Source organism: Narcine bancroftii, chromosome 7, assembly GCF_036971445.1.
Source record: "Narcine bancroftii isolate sNarBan1 chromosome 7, sNarBan1.hap1, whole genome shotgun sequence".
Lineage (NCBI taxonomy): Eukaryota > Metazoa > Chordata > Chondrichthyes > Torpediniformes > Narcinidae > Narcine > Narcine bancroftii.
The window spans coordinates 40,557,344-40,575,776 of record NC_091475.1 but is presented as its reverse complement, the minus strand read 5'-3'; the positions used below and the strand labels follow the sequence as shown (position 1 = coordinate 40,575,776).

The 18,433-nt window shown below is 40.4% G+C and overlaps 2 protein-coding genes across 6 annotated transcripts in view; one reads left to right on the top strand and one right to left on the bottom strand.

The window, feature by feature from the left end:
• wwc3 (WWC family member 3) overlaps positions 1–8,284 on the bottom strand; it is a 180,362-nt gene extending 172,078 nt beyond the window's left edge. The window contains exon 1 of one of the 2 annotated variants that reach the window (XM_069889744.1): positions 7,966–8,284. In XM_069889744.1, the coding sequence (XP_069745845.1) occupies positions 7,966–8,096 (131 nt within the window). In that variant the 5' untranslated portion in view covers positions 8,097–8,284. The remainder of the gene's footprint in view (positions 1–7,965) is intronic. The other variant, XM_069889745.1, reaches the window with a different exon arrangement.
• Positions 1–18,433, top strand: part of LOC138738806 (putative claudin-24) — an 82,012-nt gene that overhangs the window by 43,002 nt on the left and 20,577 nt on the right. The window contains exon 1 of one of the 4 annotated variants that reach the window (XM_069889764.1): positions 7,950–8,300. The exons of 2 other annotated variants lie outside the window; for them this stretch is intronic. The gene's annotated coding sequence lies outside the window, so the exon portion shown is untranslated. Of the gene's footprint in view, positions 1–7,949; positions 8,301–18,433 lie in introns of those variants that run through there. One more of the 4 variants, XM_069889766.1, reaches the window with a different exon arrangement.

Sequence of the window (18,433 nt, the reverse complement as noted above, 5' to 3'; positions counted from 1 at the left end):
AAGGCATTCTCTGGTGTTCTTAACTTCACTGGCACTGAACACAGGAGATTTAGACTGCTACGGTTTCAATTTTGCCACCCAACATAAAGATACTTGGAATGCCTGAGCTACAGAATTCAGTACTGGTTGGGTTGGTTACATTTTGGACTCTGTCCATTTAAAGACATAGGAATATTATTTTAGGGCAGCAGCAAATTTGTACTCATTGAAACAAAGTAAACTTTTATTTGGTAAAATAAGTACTTCTGATCTTCCTGGCTTCTCATTTATATTCATACATTCTTATAAGTTTGCCTTATCAATTAAATTGCTTTTTTAGTCTCTTCAACAGGTCATACATAGTCTTGGTTTTCTTGAATGCAGTCAGGAACATTTGGACAAAGAAACTTGCAATGGGCATGCAGTCAGCCATTAAATCCTAATTTGAACAGGCAGAGGGTCCTGCCAACTTGCTAGAAAAGCCACATCCAGCTCACTGGGCAGGACAGAAACACAGTGATATTGTTGATAGTGTAAACTCAATGGGCCCATTCGCTGCTGTTCATTTCCATGACTCTAAAAGTGAAACTTCATCTTTTTTAATATTTTATTTAAAATTTTTCCCATACATGCAGTAATCAACAAAAATTACATACATGATGGTATTCACCATTCCCCCCACCCCCCCCCCCCGTCCAGAACAGTTAATATACAAGGCATATAGCTATATAAACATAGAAAAAGAAAATAAATTTTAAGGATTGCACAGAGAGATGTTGTCTAACACACACTATCTATTTATCTATCACATACATATTCTTCATTACAATTCAGAGGAGACTCATGCAAGTCTAGAAGCATAGAGAGGATGTTATTACAAATTAAATCCTAATATTTGGGCATACAGGCATCAAATTTGCAAAAACGAGGCATTCATTTCTCAAGCTATTTGTAATATTTTTCCAAAGGAATACAAGTTTGAATTTCTGCATGCCATCTTGGCATACCTAAAGATATCAGATTTCCAAGTGGCTGCAATACATTTCCTCGCCAGCGCTAATTTAACAAATTCCAATGGGGTATTGATAGTTTTAATTTAGGTCTTGTTCCTTCAATGTTTCCTAATAAAAATAAATCCAGACTTTGCGGGAAAACAATTCCTGTAACTAGTTCCAAGAAAATGTCATAAATCTGCCCAAAGGGCTTTACGTTAGGACAAGACCAAGTTGAATGCACCACACCTAAAGCATTGATTCAATAAATCTGATTTCAATCTTTTCAATTTCTGTGATGTAAGATATAACTGATGTTAAAAATTGTACTGAACTAATCTATATCTTACACTAATAGTATTGGTCATACACTCCCTACATAAATCTGCCCATATTTGCCCATCAATTACAATATTCAGATCGGTTTCCCACCTTATGAATTCCTTGTTTGGGATATCCTACTTGTAATAAAGAATATATCATAGAAGTAAACTTTTTTTAACAATTCCTCTCCTAATAAGGTTATACTTCTGTACAACCAGGCAACAACATGGTTGGTCCTAACTTATCCCTCAAATATGCTCTTAATTGAAAACAGCAAAAAAAGGGTGTCTTGAGTTGTGCCATATTTATCAATTGCTCAAATGACATTAATTGACCCTTTTCAAACCAATATTTAACATTTATAATCCCTTTACAAAACCAACTATCCAGAAATTAATTTCCCTTTGAAAAATATATGAGGATTTTAAATCAAAGGCATTTTAGGTGATATAGACCCTCTTTCACCAATCTCATCATTTATTTTATTCAAAATATTTATCAGATGTTTCAATAATGGTGTATCCTTATTACCAACCATCAATTTTGATTCCTACTTGCATACAAAATCTTCTGCTTTTCTCTCTCCTATTTTATTCAGTTCTATATTAACCTATCATGTCCTCTGTGACAGAGGTGCACCAAAGAAGAGGTACAAAGATTGCCTAAAGAAATCTCTTGGTGACTGCCACATTGACCACCGCCAGTGGGCTGATATCGCCTCAAACCGTGCAACTTGGCGCCTCACAGTTCGGCGGGCAGCAACCCCCTTTGAAGAAGACCGCAGAGCCCACCTCACTGACAAAAGACAAAGGAGGAAAAACCCAACACCCAATCCCAACCCACCAATTTTCCCTTGCAACCGCTGCAAACGTGTCTGCCTGTCCCGCATCGGACTTGTCAGCCACAAACGAGCCTGCAGCTGACTTGGACATTACCCCTCCATAAATCTTCGTCCGCGAAGCCAAGCCAAAGAAGATATTAACCTATGCTGATTTTTTCATTTTTAAAAAAGCAGCAAGAAATCTAATTTGTGCCACTCGATAATATTTTTTTTAAATTAGGAAGCTGTAGACCTCTCAATTCATATTTCCATGTTAACTTCTCTATAGAAACTCTTGACATTTTACCTTTCCAAATGAATTCCCTTTCATATTTATTCAATTCTTGAATAAAATTTTGAGGTACTAAAATAGGTAATGTTTGGAAAAGATTGCATTCTTGGGAATATATTCATCTTAATACAGTTGACCCTTCCCACTAAAGTTATAGGTTAAAATGAAACTTCATCAATCATAGAGGAAGCTTAAGAAGTCCATTGAACTGTATAAATGTGCCGTGTCTTATTTTCTAAGCTGCACTGGCCACAGCTCATGCAAGTAGGCACGAGAGGTGCTTTGAATCTCACTCTTCAGGTGCAGTACTCGAAGCCCATTCATAAAATAACTGTCGAACCCAATGTAATAGCAGGGAAGGGGTTGGAATTTGCACTCCGAAATAATGACCCAAATCTGAATTTAAAGTAGAGTACCACTCAAATTATCTGAAATAGTCAGGACTGGGCCCATTTCAGATAAACTATATTTTTGGATAACTAGTAATTTTTTTTTAAAAAAAACAGCCCAGTAGCAACAGCAAATCTCTTATAACAGTGTTCAAGCAACAACAACAACCACAAGGGAAGGCTTTGTAAGCATGAAATAATGTTTAATTCTTACAAAAAAAAACCTGAAAAAAATAAGAGAAATCCAATACAAAAAACTTGAAATTTTGCTCAGAGGATTTTCCAAAATTCCAAAAACATTTTTCAACCTGTGACATCAGTTTGGCTCCGAAAAATTTTGGATAACTGAGGATTTCTGATTGTTTTGGATATCTTCATTTATCCAAAAAATTTTAGAGGCAAAATTACATCACTCGGCATCAAAATCTTTTGGATAAATGAGGATTTCTGATTTTTCTGAAGCTAAACAGACATCACTTCTGAGTCCAAGAAAATGTTGGATCACTGAGGATTTTGGATAATACAAGTTGAGAAGAATGGAAGTTTATTTATTTACTCCCTCCCCCGCCAAAAAAAATAACAAATTACGTGAGAGTGAAATTTTTTCTGAATCTCAAATATCTGGGCATTATTTGTAAAATTCTGTGAAGGTGAATGTCCATAACCCAAATAGCCAGAAGACCAGGTTTGCCTGCAATGAGTGCCATTTGCAATAAAGACTTGGTCTTTATCAAGTGTCTCCTTCATGGATAAACATATTTAAAAAGCAGATTAGCCAAAATACAACCACAATTTGCCCAGGATGTCCTAAGTGCTAAACACAAAAGCAGGGATCATAATTCCACACTGGGTGCAGAGCTCCGATCACAATCAACAACAGAAGTAAAATAACTAGCTATGTGTTAACCGTTTAGTTTGCAAAATCCCCTTTTTAAAACATTTATTTTTCCCTTTAAAAAGGAAGATTCTGACAAAAGGTTTGTTTAGGCATTCACTCCGATCTGATGCTAGATTTCTGAACTAAGGTTGCATAATCCACAAAAAAGTCTTGATTAAAATCTGCAAAGATACTAGCTGAATCGCGCACAATGAAAGAAAGGTATTCATATACAGAAATAGCAAAAGCAATATAAATAACAATCATTAAAAGATTGGGGTGCATGATAATAGAGCAGGACAGCAGACCATCAGGTGACCATGTCAGGGCTGCATGGAAATGCACAATATTTGCAATGGAACTTGAAGGGCCGACATGGCCTGTTTCCGTGCTGTAAACGGTTATATGATTATATGGTAAGGAAGAAAATCAAAACAGAGAGTAAATGCCGGGTAGCTTTTTTCCTTTATTTCAATGAAAACAAATTTACTAAACATGATATTTAGTAGATTCGGAATGTTCTGTTAGAGCGACTAACTGCAACAGATTGAAATGAATATCTAACTTTCAAATTGTTTCTGTAATATTATACCAAAGAGCAAGAGGACCATGGAAAGAGAAATGCACAGGCAGGGGACATGAGGAGCACAACTAAGAAAGACACATTGCATTATTCCATTCAAGATGTCTTGAGTCACTGCTACTCAAGAATTTGTGAAAGGGTATTTCTATTGTAAGGCACAGAACAATTTTGAAATTTCTTCAACTGGATTAGTTAAAGCAGAATCAAATTCACCGTCACTGATACACAACTTTGTCGCGGGGGGATCAGGTTTCTGAAGAAGGCCTGAATGGCCTTCTTTTGTTCAAATTTTCCTTTACTGACCTGTTTATGATCATTGTAAATGTTGACACTAGCCTATTGTAGTGACATCTGTATCCTAGGGCCAGACAAGCAGCTGTCAATGTGAGCCAATGGACTCAAAAACACCAAAGCCTTGCATTTAAATGCGCACTTTACTTCACGCACAGGCAACCATGACATCAGATACTATACATCCAGTTGCTTAGTAACCAGTGAACACTCATCAGCATCTGCTGTTTATACGTTGCAAATTAGGAAAACTATTTGTAAAGCAAGTGTTTAAAGCTGTGGTTAATGCTTCTCACAGGCAATTGTTTGTGTTTGAGGAACCTATATTCTGAGAAGTATGCAAAAAATTGCTCAAAAAGCAACAGTGACTGGAAGCTGCAAAGGAAGGCAAATGACATCTTCTTTGTGCTTGGCCTTTCTGCTTCAACCTTCAGGGCCCAGCTGCCAAAGTGACACAGAAAGGCCACTCCACATTGTGCTTTTACCCCACAAAGTCATCAAGGACAATTCTGAACTAAATCTTCCTCGATAATACTATTGTTCACTTCCAAATTACAGCGCAAAGGAGCAAGAGAGACCTCTGGTTTTGAAAGTCTGCTGCATGCATGAATGTGCCCCACAGAGTGGGGTCCCCCTCAGGGTTGGCTGACTGGTGCATGTGTGATCTTGCCAGCTGCATGGTCAGTTGGAGCCAATCAGATCAAGAACCAGGGCAATGCCCAGCTGGCACACTGGCCCCCACATCAACTGTTTTGGAGGGTTTGACCCTACTGCTTGGTTAACTGCTTTCCTTCCTGGCCAGCACCAAAGCCTGTTTCCTCATCCTCTCTGCTCCTAGAACCCGTTGTTTCCTACAAACCAATCAAGTCCCAGGTTTAGCACCAGCCTCCAGAGTGCACACATCACCCCACCCTGATAAGGCTGAACCACTGCTTGCTTCTGCCCCAGCCAAACACTCGGAACAGCCATGGCCCTGTCACTGATGCCCCTTCAATGTCTTTATTATAATGCTCCCAGCCCAATAGATCCACACATCCTTTCCTGAATTCATCCAGTACCACTTATGACCAAGACCTCTGACTGCAACAGCCTTCATAAATACACATCCTGAAAATTTGTCATTCCATTTATTAACACATCATGGAAACACTTCAATATGTTTATTAACACATCTTGAAAATTCATGATTCATTATAAATTATAATATAAATTATAAATACTGGAAATAATATGCAAGTCATTTATCTCTGGTCAGGAGAGCCAAACTCACAAAATAATTTAATGTCATTTGATACAATTCAATGCACAAGCAACACACTCACATGAATTACATTTGTGTTATGTATTGCACATTGCCAACATTTTGCAGAATCATCCAATTCATTTCTAATTATATAACACAAACTTGAAGTACACAGGATAGATATATTTATATAATTGTGATGTTCAAGATTAAAAGAGGTCAAAAAACTTGATTGAGGTATTATGTTTAAATTGCTAAATAGGGACTCCGTTTTTAAAATAAAAAATCAGGGTGATGAGTCTGAGAGATGTTCGAATGTCTGCTACAAAATATCAGACAATGGGGGCTCAACAGTCACCCACACCCCCTCCCCCCCCAAATCCAGGGAATCTGCACATATAAGTAAAAACCTGGTTTTCTTTTCAGCTCAAGTAACAAACATGTTTTATGTAGTCGGTAGGAAAGAAGTAGGATAAAAACCAAAACTTGACTGCTTCACAGGGTAGGAGGCCCATAAACTTTGAGCAGAGTCCTGAAAGGGTCATAGCCAAAGAAAAGGCTGAGAATGACTGAAATATATCATTGATATTGGCATGTGAACAAGTCTAATTTTTTAAAAGTCGCAGGGAATAGTTTCTAAATTCATGCAAGTTAGTGATCTAATTTGTTTGTAACTCGAATGGATTATAGTTAATAATGACTGACACATAACATTAGCTACCAAAGGGTGCAGATGAATCGATAAAGCTGCATTTACTTCAGAAAACTTTCATCCAAAAAGTCCATCAACTAAAATCCCCATTTATTTCCAAGTCCGTCTGCAACTGTTAACTACAATTAATTAGGCCTTTGCAAGAGAGGAGCAAGGACAACTTCTTCTCACAGGGTTCAAATTTAAAAGCCATTTCTCAGATTGTACTCTTGGCATTCACTGGACACCATATCCTCAATTTCCACCAAACCGAGCTGCTACCTGATGATGCAAATTGTAGAATCATTTTCAAATAAGTTATATTCTCTGTTTCCATAAAATGAAGTCATGTCAAGGCACTTCGCTACCAATACCAAGTTCTACAATGTAGGAAATGCAGGCACGAATGTATATGCAGCACTTGTGTTTAAAATAAAATCAAAGCCTTAGTTAAATATTTTGTAGGACCTGTCTTTAAATACTAAACTCCTATGATCCGTGCAACAAAAGCAATGAAAAAATATGATGCACTTTTAAGAGAGAAGAGGTATGAGCACATGAATGGAAATTCTTTATTTTTATTTGTAACTTTTTATAATATACCATTCCAGTAAAACACTGTCAAGTTCACACCATTTTTTTTTAAACTGATATGAAAACATCTGCTGGAAGGTTGCCAGTGCTTCCAAGTCGTCCCCGTTCAGTGTTTCTCTTGCCTTCGCCCATGAATGCCCCCCATCCCACCAGGAGTGGTTCCTGCACCTAAACAGATAACAGGAATCTTCCAGACAGCCCCCCGAAGGTTGGATGACGGCAGGAAATCTCTGCACAGCCCCCCCCCCCCCCCCCCGCCCGCGGGGAGGAAAAGTCAGTCGCTCCAAGGGTTTCGATCCCAAACTTTCCAGTGAACGGACGGACCTGCCTGACTTTTGAGTGTGGGCTCTCACAGCTCAAAGGCTGTTCCCAGGCATTTGGCCGTCGGTGATGAACAGCAGAAAGTTCAGGGGAATAAATAGACACATTAAATAGCAGGATGTGGAATTTCCTCTATTTGGGCGGGGAATGGAGAAGAGGAAAAAGGTCAAACAATAACCAACAGTGAGTGGCCGGACGGACAGCCCGATAACTTGTAATTTCCAACGGGGAAGAGAAAAACTTTTTTTTCCGTTGTTAAAGTTGGGGAAGGGGTTGGGGGGGGTGGAGTTCACTAATCACTGGCCTTAAAGTGGAGAGGGAGGGAGGGCGATGCACCGAAGAAGGGGGTGAGAACCCAAGACCGGGCTGGAAGTGTGACTGGAGAAGACAGCGGCCGGGGCTGACAAGCCTGCGAGGTGTCAGTGCGAGCCGATCCGCGGTGCGCGTCCAGGAGCTCCTCCGGCCCGGCCCGGCCCTGGCCACCGCGCGTGTCCCCCCCTCCCCCCTCCCCGCCGCTCGTGACGGGCGGGGTGCGCGTGGGCCAACGCCCCCTCGCCGCCGGGCTCTACCTGTCCCGCGGGTCGATCCAGCTCGTCTGCCGGGTGTTGTGGTCGATGTAGAAGACCCTGCCGTCGAAGTCCCGGGCTTCCTCCCAGCCGTTGGGCAGGGGCAGCTCGCCGCTCAGCCTCCTCCTCGGCATCGCCGCTGCCCCTACGCACCTTGCCCCGAAACGCCGGCTCCCGAGGCTGCACACAGCGCTCGCCAGGCGCCCGACGCCGCTCTCATGGCTCTTTACCCCTGCTCCTCCATGTTGGGTCGCTGTCGGGCCAGGATCGTTTCGTGGCCTCCCTCCCTCCCTGTCGGTGCGGAGATTTGCATAAAACTTTTTTTCTCCCTCTGTGAGGTAATTAATTATTAATATGTTCGCTTGCGGGAACCAATCCTAAAGAAGGGGGAACCTTCTGCTGCTCTTCCCTCTGACAAATCCATCTTTTCCACCCCCTTGGACTCTTCCTTTATTTCTGGAAACAAAGTTATCAGCAAAACTTTTTTGCTTTGAAGGAAACCTCCCCAAAAAAAGCACATTGGAATGTGGAGTGTGTCTTGTCTGTGCAAGGGAAGGTAAACCAGGCAATGCTGCACAACTATTTCTTTTTAAATTTGCTGCTGACAAGAGGATTTGCTGGTTTCTTGTGGCTGGTCACTTTCTTTCCAGCAACTAAAAATGCTTGAGCTCCTTACTGACCTGGCTTTGTGGCTCTGACCGACATTTCAGTCCAGCGCTGAGACTTGTTGCCCCTTAACTAGCCCAGAATGATCCAGTGGCTGCAAGAGAGATCTTCCCAGAAGTCTGGCCCACTTGACCTCTCCATTGACACCAATGATGCTCTTGAAGAGTCTGAAAACCCACCTCCCGCCATGTGGTCAGTCACGTCTACGTGCCATTGTTCCTTCAAATCCCATTTCCTTCAGGAAGGCTGAGCACCCAGTTCTCCATCCTGGCTACTATGTCAACAGACATCACCCTTTCTAAAGCAAATTATTTGAATGCCTTCAGTCCGATCTTCTAATGACATATAGTGGTAATTGAATTTCTGCTATAGTAGTTGGTGTATCTTGCATACCTGTGTGACTGCAGCAAGTTAGAATTTTGGTGTATCTGTACATTGTACTTGTGTGTTTGACAATTAACTCCCATACTCATACCAATCTTCCACAGTCCCCAAACAGCACCTTTTTAAAGTCACTACAAATATTTTGCCTGACTGTAACCAAGGTAACTATTCACTCCTTTACTCATTTGTAACATCTGTATACAAAGTCCTCCTCCAATGCAGTTGCATGTGGTAAGCAATTGCCACTACTACCTCACTACCTACACTAACTCTAAATTGTCTCATTGCTTCTCTATAGACCACCCAATACAATACAATACAATCTTCCACCCAATACAAATCTATTCTACTCCCTAGTATTTGTCTGAAATGTATCAGTATATAACCAGTTACAGCACAGAAACTGGCCAGTTTGGCCCATATTTGTCTGAAATGTTCATGATCTCATATTTAATCTCAACTTGAGAGTCGGGCCATGTACCAGGCCAAGATCACTTGTTTCCAATTCCATAACTTCATCTTTTGATGAACCCCTCATACCTTTGTCCAAACAACGAGCTGGCTTTATTTTCTAATCTTGGCGAAATCCAAAACTCTTATATATGTGTCCAAACCTGCTCGACGCCCCATTCACTTTGCATCTGGTCGTTCTGACTTACAATAGTTCCCAAATGAAGCTCCTTTCCCTACCTCTGTAAACTGCTCCATTTCTGAAAATCTCCAATTCATCAAATAATTACAAGCACCATGGACCCCACAATGTAGCTAAATGAGAGTGCTGGCCCATTAAAGGAAATTATTAATTTCTTCATCGATGTCCACCTTCACTGAAAGATGTATTTTGGGAAATGAGAAGTGGTCCATCTTTCTGGGGTCTTGCTGTTAATCTTTCTTGGTAGAAGCTGGTGTTGAATCGTGGGGCAGGTTGTTAGATCACTTTATTTTGCCTAAACTCTCACTAAACAAGTCGACAGTGGCTTGAATCTCATCCTTCATATGTGCATGTACACGTGCATCCACATGGTAGCTCAATTGCTGCAGTTGGGGTGTCCTAGTTTCTGGGGTATAGCTCTCTAGGGTTGCATTGTTTGCCATTAGTACTCTCTGGCAGGGGTGGTGGGGGAAGGGTGGGTGGATCAGTCCGTTGGTCAGTGGGTATGTGTGTGTGTACTCATTTGTGACCTCTCAATAGAGCTTCTTCCTCCAATGCATTTGCACTATTGTCAATTTACCTATCCTGCTTGAACCGAGCAATCACCTTCAATAGTTGTCCCCATAGATCTATTTGCTCACTCTTCAGTTAGGAGTGTTTCACCATGTATTTGTAGTTGTCTTCAAAAATACAGATTATGATTAGTAATTGCTCCATTTTTTTCCATCATAAATTGTGATATTTGGAACTTGATTTAATCTTTGGTCAATCTCAAGTGTTCACTACTTTCTAAGGATTGCTTACATTAATTGCCATTCTCATTGAAATAATTGGACAATACAAATCTTTAATGAAAAACCCACCAAGAAGTGTTTGCCATCCTTTCATTTTGAAAATAATGCCATGTCATGGATGAGCTGCAGCAGTATTTCTATTAATTATCTATTTTCAAAATTTGACATATTTGTTTTTAAATTGATGGTTCAGTATATGGATTTTTCTTTAGGTAACACAGTTTCTATGGTTAAAAAAGTTGCGTAAAGCTTTGGACCACAACATAGTGCAACAGCACCAAGGATGGAAATAAGGGAGAGATAAAATAACAGGATCTTTAGAGTGACTTTAATAGTATAAAACTTCTGAATAGATGTAACAGGTTGATTCTCAGACAAAATTTGATACCAAGTGAAAGACGACGTTTGGACAAGTGATTAAGATTTTGTAAAAAGAGGTTTTAAGAAGTATCTTAAAAGGAGGTGGGGAGATTTTGCAACAGTACTACACTGCTTAAGTACAGCACAAGTGCCAGTGTGAATTTGGAGTTCAAGTCCAAGAATGGATATTGATTGCTCAGTCTTTGTCCCAGCCTTAGGAGTTTGGCAAGTAAATGCTCAAAATCCACCCAGATTCCATAAATCACACAGACTGGCATCTCTCCCTATTATGTATGGCCCAATTGTCAACCACCCTCAAAGTCTACAAGTACCTCCAGGACACCATTCTACACCCTTAAAACTGCATAGGAAAAGAAATTTGGATGAAGATTGTCACCTAGTCTTTATTGTCCATTTCCTGGCAGTCAACCAAAGCAGCGTTGCTGGAAGAGTGGAAGCAAGGAACTTGTTTGCCGCACTGCAAAGAGGCATCACGCAGAAGAATAGAGAGGGAAAGAACGGTCCTTGTCCTTTTTGCAACATGCATCTTCCCATTAAACTAATATACTGTATAGGGCTCAAGAATAGAGCAGCAAATTGTGATGTTTAAAATGGCACTTAGGTTCATGGACAGGAAAGATTTTGAGGGATACATAGGCCAAATGCAGGCAGAAGAGGTTAGCTTGGGTAGACAACTTGAATTGTCTGGTTCTGTACCGTAAAACTTTGACTCTTATGACAAATTTTAAATATAGTTGTTGCCCAGATTACAAATTCTTGGGGCCAGAACATCTATAGCATTTATACCTCTTTAATCCCCTTATCAAACTTTCCTCTTTCAAACCACCACCACCACCCCACTTCTTGAATCATTAAATTACTCTTAGCACCAGGACAAAGGAAATCAGCTCAGAACTTGGCACCCAACCTTAATAACTCTAGAACATTCTGTGCTTAATGTGTCTCAATATACTGCAGTTAAATGGAGTACTGTATATTTGCAGACGCTTGTTGCCAGGGTTCTTGTATTTGGTGATGTCTTTGAGCATAGGTTCTGAACAGCATGCAGTAAAAAAACATGATATCACCCCATATATGTGCACCACATACAGATCATGTAGCATTATATGAATTCAGAAATTAAAACTTAAATTATAAATTTTATATTTTTACATTATAGGAGGAGGCCCCAGATCCTTGCCAGCATCAGTGATCCCATCAACCCTATCACCTAACTTATTTTCCTGTATTTTATTCTGTCTGATCACTATTAACTACACTTTGATTCTTCAAACAGTAGGACTAATTTACTGTCCAAACAACATCTCTTTGGAATTATGGGAGGAAACTAGAGCAGCTGGGAGAAAGTCAACCAGGGTCAACATTGTAAACTCCATGGACATTGCTCCACAATCTGAGGCAGTAGCGCTACTTGCTGCAGCCCATTGCTCTCTACCCAGTCATGTCCACAACCCTTGAGGTCCTGAACCAACCCAATCTATTCTGTCTCAGCAGGGTTGACTCGGCCTATTTCATGCCAAGGACTTTGCTCAAAACCTTTTCCCTATCCTCCCTATACTCTCTATCCTCCCTGCCTGCAATCCATAGCCCAACAGCTTTCAAATGCTGCTCTACAATAGAGAAACATTGGGCCTCAATTTTGGCAGACAGCTGCATATAACAATGGGTGTGGGCTGCTTATGCTGTGTCAATTCAATACACCTTTTAGGGCAGTCAAGAACTTCTAGGATGGGAACTTCTTGGCTTTGCAACTGCTTGTAACATAATCTCTGAATAATCAAGCAGACCTGAAGAATGGAAAAGGAAATGGGGAGCAAATTCATGTTGATGTCAATCATTCCAGGCATATGTCTGGTTCCACCAGGTCCTTCTCCTCTTTACCTACTCCTGTACTTTTCTCTCTAACTTATCTTCCCCCTCTCCCTTCTAAAGTCACCAGACAATGGGGTAAGGGCCTACTCAATGTGGCCCTAATCCTGATGGCCACCTTCATGTGTGGCTGCATCAGACTATGCATGGAACTCAAGTACAAGGGTACCAAGTGCCATTACGTGCTGAGATTCCACCTGTCCCAGGTGTTGTGAAGGATGGGCCTGACCCCATTGTCGCACAATGTCACAGTCAGCTGGATTTTGCCACACCACCTATCCTTCATTGAAAAGTTTTTCAAGACCAACACCTTTGACAACAAACTAAGGGTGGGAAGAGACTTTAAACGGTTTTCCTTTGTAAATAATTCATTGTAAATAAAATCTATTTTGGTCAAAAAAATGCAGGCATGGGCAGTAATAGACAATGATTCCATGGAGGAAATGTCCTTGCAATATCTGACCTCATTTCTCTGAATTGCATGCAATATCAGTGTTAAATAATTCATAGAAACAACCGTCCAGGCAGAATTGCCCAGGAAGATGAAAGCCTTAGGAGGAAATCTTTCAGTGTTCTGAGGCACCCGGCTCTACAGAACCCATCTACACCCCATGAAACAGTAAAAAGTGTTGGGCCTCCACTGAGAGATAACCCAAGGTCAGAATCAGCACCTGCATCCTGATCTGTAACCAACGATAACTCAAATCTGGATACTGGGGCTATCAGGAGTTTGTATCTCCAACATATCATTCACCATTTCCCAAAGTATCTTCCAAGTCTGGCTTGGAGTGAGGAGGAGCAAATGAAAGGCCACCTTTGAGAATTTGGATAAAAGGGACAAAATGTCAATTATTTGCTCCATCCATGTCTCACTCCCTTTGTGACTAATCTTCATTGTGTCTGTCTCCCTACTCTGCCAGAATTCTGTAACCTTGGTTTACCTTTGCAATTGTATATTAGTTGATCTTTATTTTTATATGTAAGCAAACCTAGTTATTCAATAACCATTGGTCTGAGGGAATCTATCAAGACAGCAGGACTTAAGCTGCATACTTTGACAGTATGCCAACACACATTTGTACTCATGAGTCTTATAGACTCATATAAATTGCTGTCAGTGGGAAATCAGATTGCAAAATACTCCAGGTGTCATTAATTATTCACCAATTGTAATAAGTACTCTAAAATAAAGTCTATAAATCACACTCACTATTTAATGGTTTCAAATTTTTCAAAATTTTATGTAAATTTATGCATTATTTAATACCTGGTAAAAAAATATATATAATGTTTTTATTATGTTTGTGAAATATGCCAGTGTGCAACAGTTTCATTATAGTTAACTGAGTGGAACATTTATTTTCATGTATCTTGCAAAGTCCTATCACTCTGCACAGAACTATAAGGCAGAAGGAAGGCTATTTATGACCTGCTTGGTTCACAAGAAATGAGGAAGATTATGGGGACAGAATGTAGCAGTCAGTGATGGCCAATCTCCACATTTCTGGAAACTAAATTAAATTAAGAAAGCTGCAAATGCCACTGTTTTGGGACAAAGTTCTTCATGATGTTATAATGAGAGAAGTGATAAAAACAGTTTTTATTTTACTTTGTGTCAGATTTATGGTTTCTTAATCTGGCCGATTTGAATTAGAGAGTCAAAAATTATTAGACAGTGGGTTTCAATGCAAGATGGGTTAAAGGGATTGTCAACCTCAATTAGATTTATATTTGTCCATATTCCTTGGTCCTTTTGTTTTCATTGTGTTCTTGCTTGTGGATGTCAAAGACATCTATTTCAGATGCATTCTATCCCTTTACACAACTGATGTCTGTTACGGAATCACTTTTTATTATCACACCAAAAAAAAATAATAAATAAAAGAAAGGCAAGACACATTAAAACATAGAAGGACACCATGGCTAGTCTTGTATGGCATCTATAGGTACAAATGTGGATAAGATAGTTGAGAATAGTGAAAAATGACTCTAGCCTTTCTGTGGACAAACATCAGGTTAAAATACAAAAACCATGATAACTATAAATGTAAACATATTCACTTCAAATGATCTCAGGCCTGCAGCAGACATCAATGAATCTGCTTGTACAGGTGTGTTCATTCTGGCAGGGACACTCAAATTATAGCGTATGTGAAAGTATCCCTTCATCCTGATGACCCGTGGACTGACAGTCTACATAAGGGTATTATCTATAATCCTTAACTGACACCATTTCAAACAGTCCTCAGTCTTTGAGAACCAGGAATCTGTGCTTTGCAGATTAGATAAATGGGAAGATTATTTTGGGACGTGTTCGTTGAAAGGAAAATATAGAACAGAACAATGGGAAGAACTAATGAACTTCTTGGATTGAGAAAGTGGGCACCGTTGGCATACAGCCCTTGAGAAAGGGGTAGAGAGCTGCCTTCTTTAATTTTTAGACGGGAACCTCCAGGGAATGGTGGGACCAAGCCCCTGCTGCCCATCCCCTCAGTGGAAGAGATTACAAGTTTGTGAGTTTCTCACCCATAACTGTAATTATTATAAAGGTATGTGGGCTATTGGTCAAGTCACATGGTTTTAAACCTCACACAGCAGCTAGGGAGTTTAAGTTCCAGTAATTAAAATATCTCCAATAAAAACTAATGTTAGTGATAGTGTCTAGAAACTACTGGATTGTTTTAAAACCCCATCTGGTTTACTAATGCACTTTGGGGATTGAAATCTGACACCCTTCCTCAGCTAGCCTACATTTGATTTGAGACCTACAGCAATGCAGTTGACTTTTACTGGCCCAGCAAGCTGTTTAGTTCAGGGGAAATTGGAGATAGATAAAAAATGTTGGCCAGACCACCAGTGGTCACATTCTGCAAATGAGTAAACATTAAAAATATTCTGTCCCAGGACATCCTTACAGGAATTCCATCCATGGTACACAAATGCTGACTTGTAAATACTACTAAATGAATTAGGAGCAGGACCCTCAGCCCATACAGTCTGCACTTTAATGAGATCATGACAGATCTGATTACCCCCTCACTCTGCATTCCCATCTAACCTCTCTTTGAAAATGTTCAAAGATTCTGCATCCTCTATCTTTTTGAGGAAGAGAAATCCAAAGACACAACCTTCTTGAGTGAACAAAAAATTGTCTAACTTCAGACTGAAATGATTTTTAAACAATAATTCTAGGTTCCCTGATAAGAGTAAACATCTCTCCTTATCCATCCAAATAAGACGTTTACAGATCTTATTTGTTTTAATATTATCATCACTGAGCCAAAATCTTATTCACCCATACCCTGAATATCATTAAAACAAAAATCCGGATTCCAAGGGTTAAATGCTTAAGAGAGAAGACATAAACTAGTTGAAAATGAAATAGTGATTGGATTGAGTTTTTTCAGATCTTGACAGGAATTAACAGCATAGATAGGAATAAAGCTCTTCTTGTTAAAGGGCAGGTCTAGGACGGGATGATATTACCTTAATATTAGAGCCAGGGCCAGGCGTTTCAAGAAGATAACTGGAAGGGCAGATATCTCCCTCACCAAAAGCTGCAAGAAACTTTAAATCAAAGATTTTTCCGCAAAGACTGTGGAGAAATATATCAAACAGGATTAGAAATGGGGAAGACACAAGCTGGGGAAACAAATGCAGCAATAGCAGAGGAAGCAAATGTTATCATGAGAACATTTAACATGATAACTTATTCATAAACTGGCTACCCAGCAATCTAATACCTGGACTTGAATTCGAGATATGTACGTTGTATATTGGATATGTATATACCTTTGCGTGTGTCAGGTCTTTGTTCCATCAGCCAATGCTAATTGTTGAGCGATGTTTGTCTTGAATAAAGTACTATCTTGGTTAGTTTCTGAACTAAGCAGCAGCACAGAGAGAGATGCCCAAGTGCTAACTGGTGAGGAGATGGGAGGGTGCAGTTGAGGAAGTAGCAAGGATGTAACCAAGTGTCAGAAAAAAGAGTGCTCCATTTACAAATTACAGCGGTAATAATGGTGGATATGTAGGTAGATGGAAAAGTAGGAGAGATTGCTGCCATTTGCTCTGTCTGTGGAACAGATGGCTATGTTTCTGAGGTCAAATATCAATGTCCTGGGAGAGGACAGGACAGAGCAATGATGCCTTTTGTTAAAAGAGAAATAACTGCAGATGGAAAAAACATGTGAGTTCAGCAATAGTCAGTGATCATACTCTAGATGCTGCACAGATGGTTAAGAATTTTAATGGGTCATTTTAATCTAGTGCTTTTTAAGAGACTTTGCAATTTTCCTATTTGGCAGGTGCAAAGAAATGGTTAAATAGAGTTACTGGCTAAAAGGTTTACTTCCAGAACAGTGTCGATCATTCACTTGGGATCATTGGGAGTGGGAGGATGGCAGTGAGAGAATCGATGCTAATATGTGTGATGCACTGAATCTGATGTCGGAGGGCATGTGCAGAACTACTATGTATGGAATGCATAGACAAATATGAGTAAAATGCCAAAGTCTGAGACACTGTGATTGTAGTAAAACCACAGAAATGCTGGAGGAACCCAGCAGGTCCTTCACCGTACATAGGAGGCAAAGATACCATATATAACTGATGTTTCTGGGCTTCGAGGTATGAGTAAAAAGCAGGCAGATGCCTGAATTAAAAAGCTGGGGAGGAAAGAATGGGCAGGGGAGGAGTGCAGACCAACCGACAAATGGTGTTCATTGGATATGGTTTGGATATCTCTCCTCCCCTCTCTGCCTTCCATGGGGACCATTTCCTCTGTGACTCTCTCATCCACTCTGATGTACCCTCAATAATCATAAAAGGCTGATATTAACTAAAGACAAGAACTACCAACAACCTCATTGACTGATCGAAGCAAAGAGAAAGGGGGAACATGAGTAGGATCAGTCTCAGGAGGCATGTCCAGCTGACAGCAGCCAATCATGGCACAACAGTGGTTTATCACACTTATCCCTTCCCATTAGTTACCCCTTGGCACCTTCTCTTGTGTCCACAGGAAGTCCCACACTTGCACCCATATCTCCGTCATCATCGTCATTTGGGATTCCAAACAGTTCTGCCGAGAAGCAACACTTCACTTGTGAATCTGTAGGAGTCATCTATTGTATTCAGTGCTCCTGTTGTGACCTTCTCTACTAGGTGCAGACTGGGAAATCGCTTCACTGAGCACCTTCATCCTGTCCGCATCAATGACCAGGATCACCCAGTGGCCAACCATTTCAATTCTGCGCTCCATTGTCCATGGCTTCTTGTGCTGTCAAACTAAGACCATCCATAAATTGGTGGAGCCACACCTAATTTTCCATGTGGACAGTCTCTGAACAGATGACATTAACATCGACTTCTCCAGTTTATTCTAGCCTACTCCCTGTTCTCCCTCTCTTGCTCATCTGTCTGTCTTCTTTCCTCCAGCTCTCCATCCCCTTCCCTCTCCATTCACTGAGCCATTCCCCCCCTCCCCGCTCCTGTTTGCTGATCTGCCCCCTCTCCCTTATCCACTATTATTCCCCCAACTATTTTGTTTGGGTGCCAGTCTACATTTTGCTCATTCCTTGAAGAAGGGTTCAAGCCTGAAATGATGGTTATGTATCTTTATCTTTGCTATATAAAATACACTATTTGATTTGCTGGGTTTCTCCAGCATTGTGTTTTGACTTGATATAGATGAAACCCAATCAGTCACAGGGCAAGATGTGGA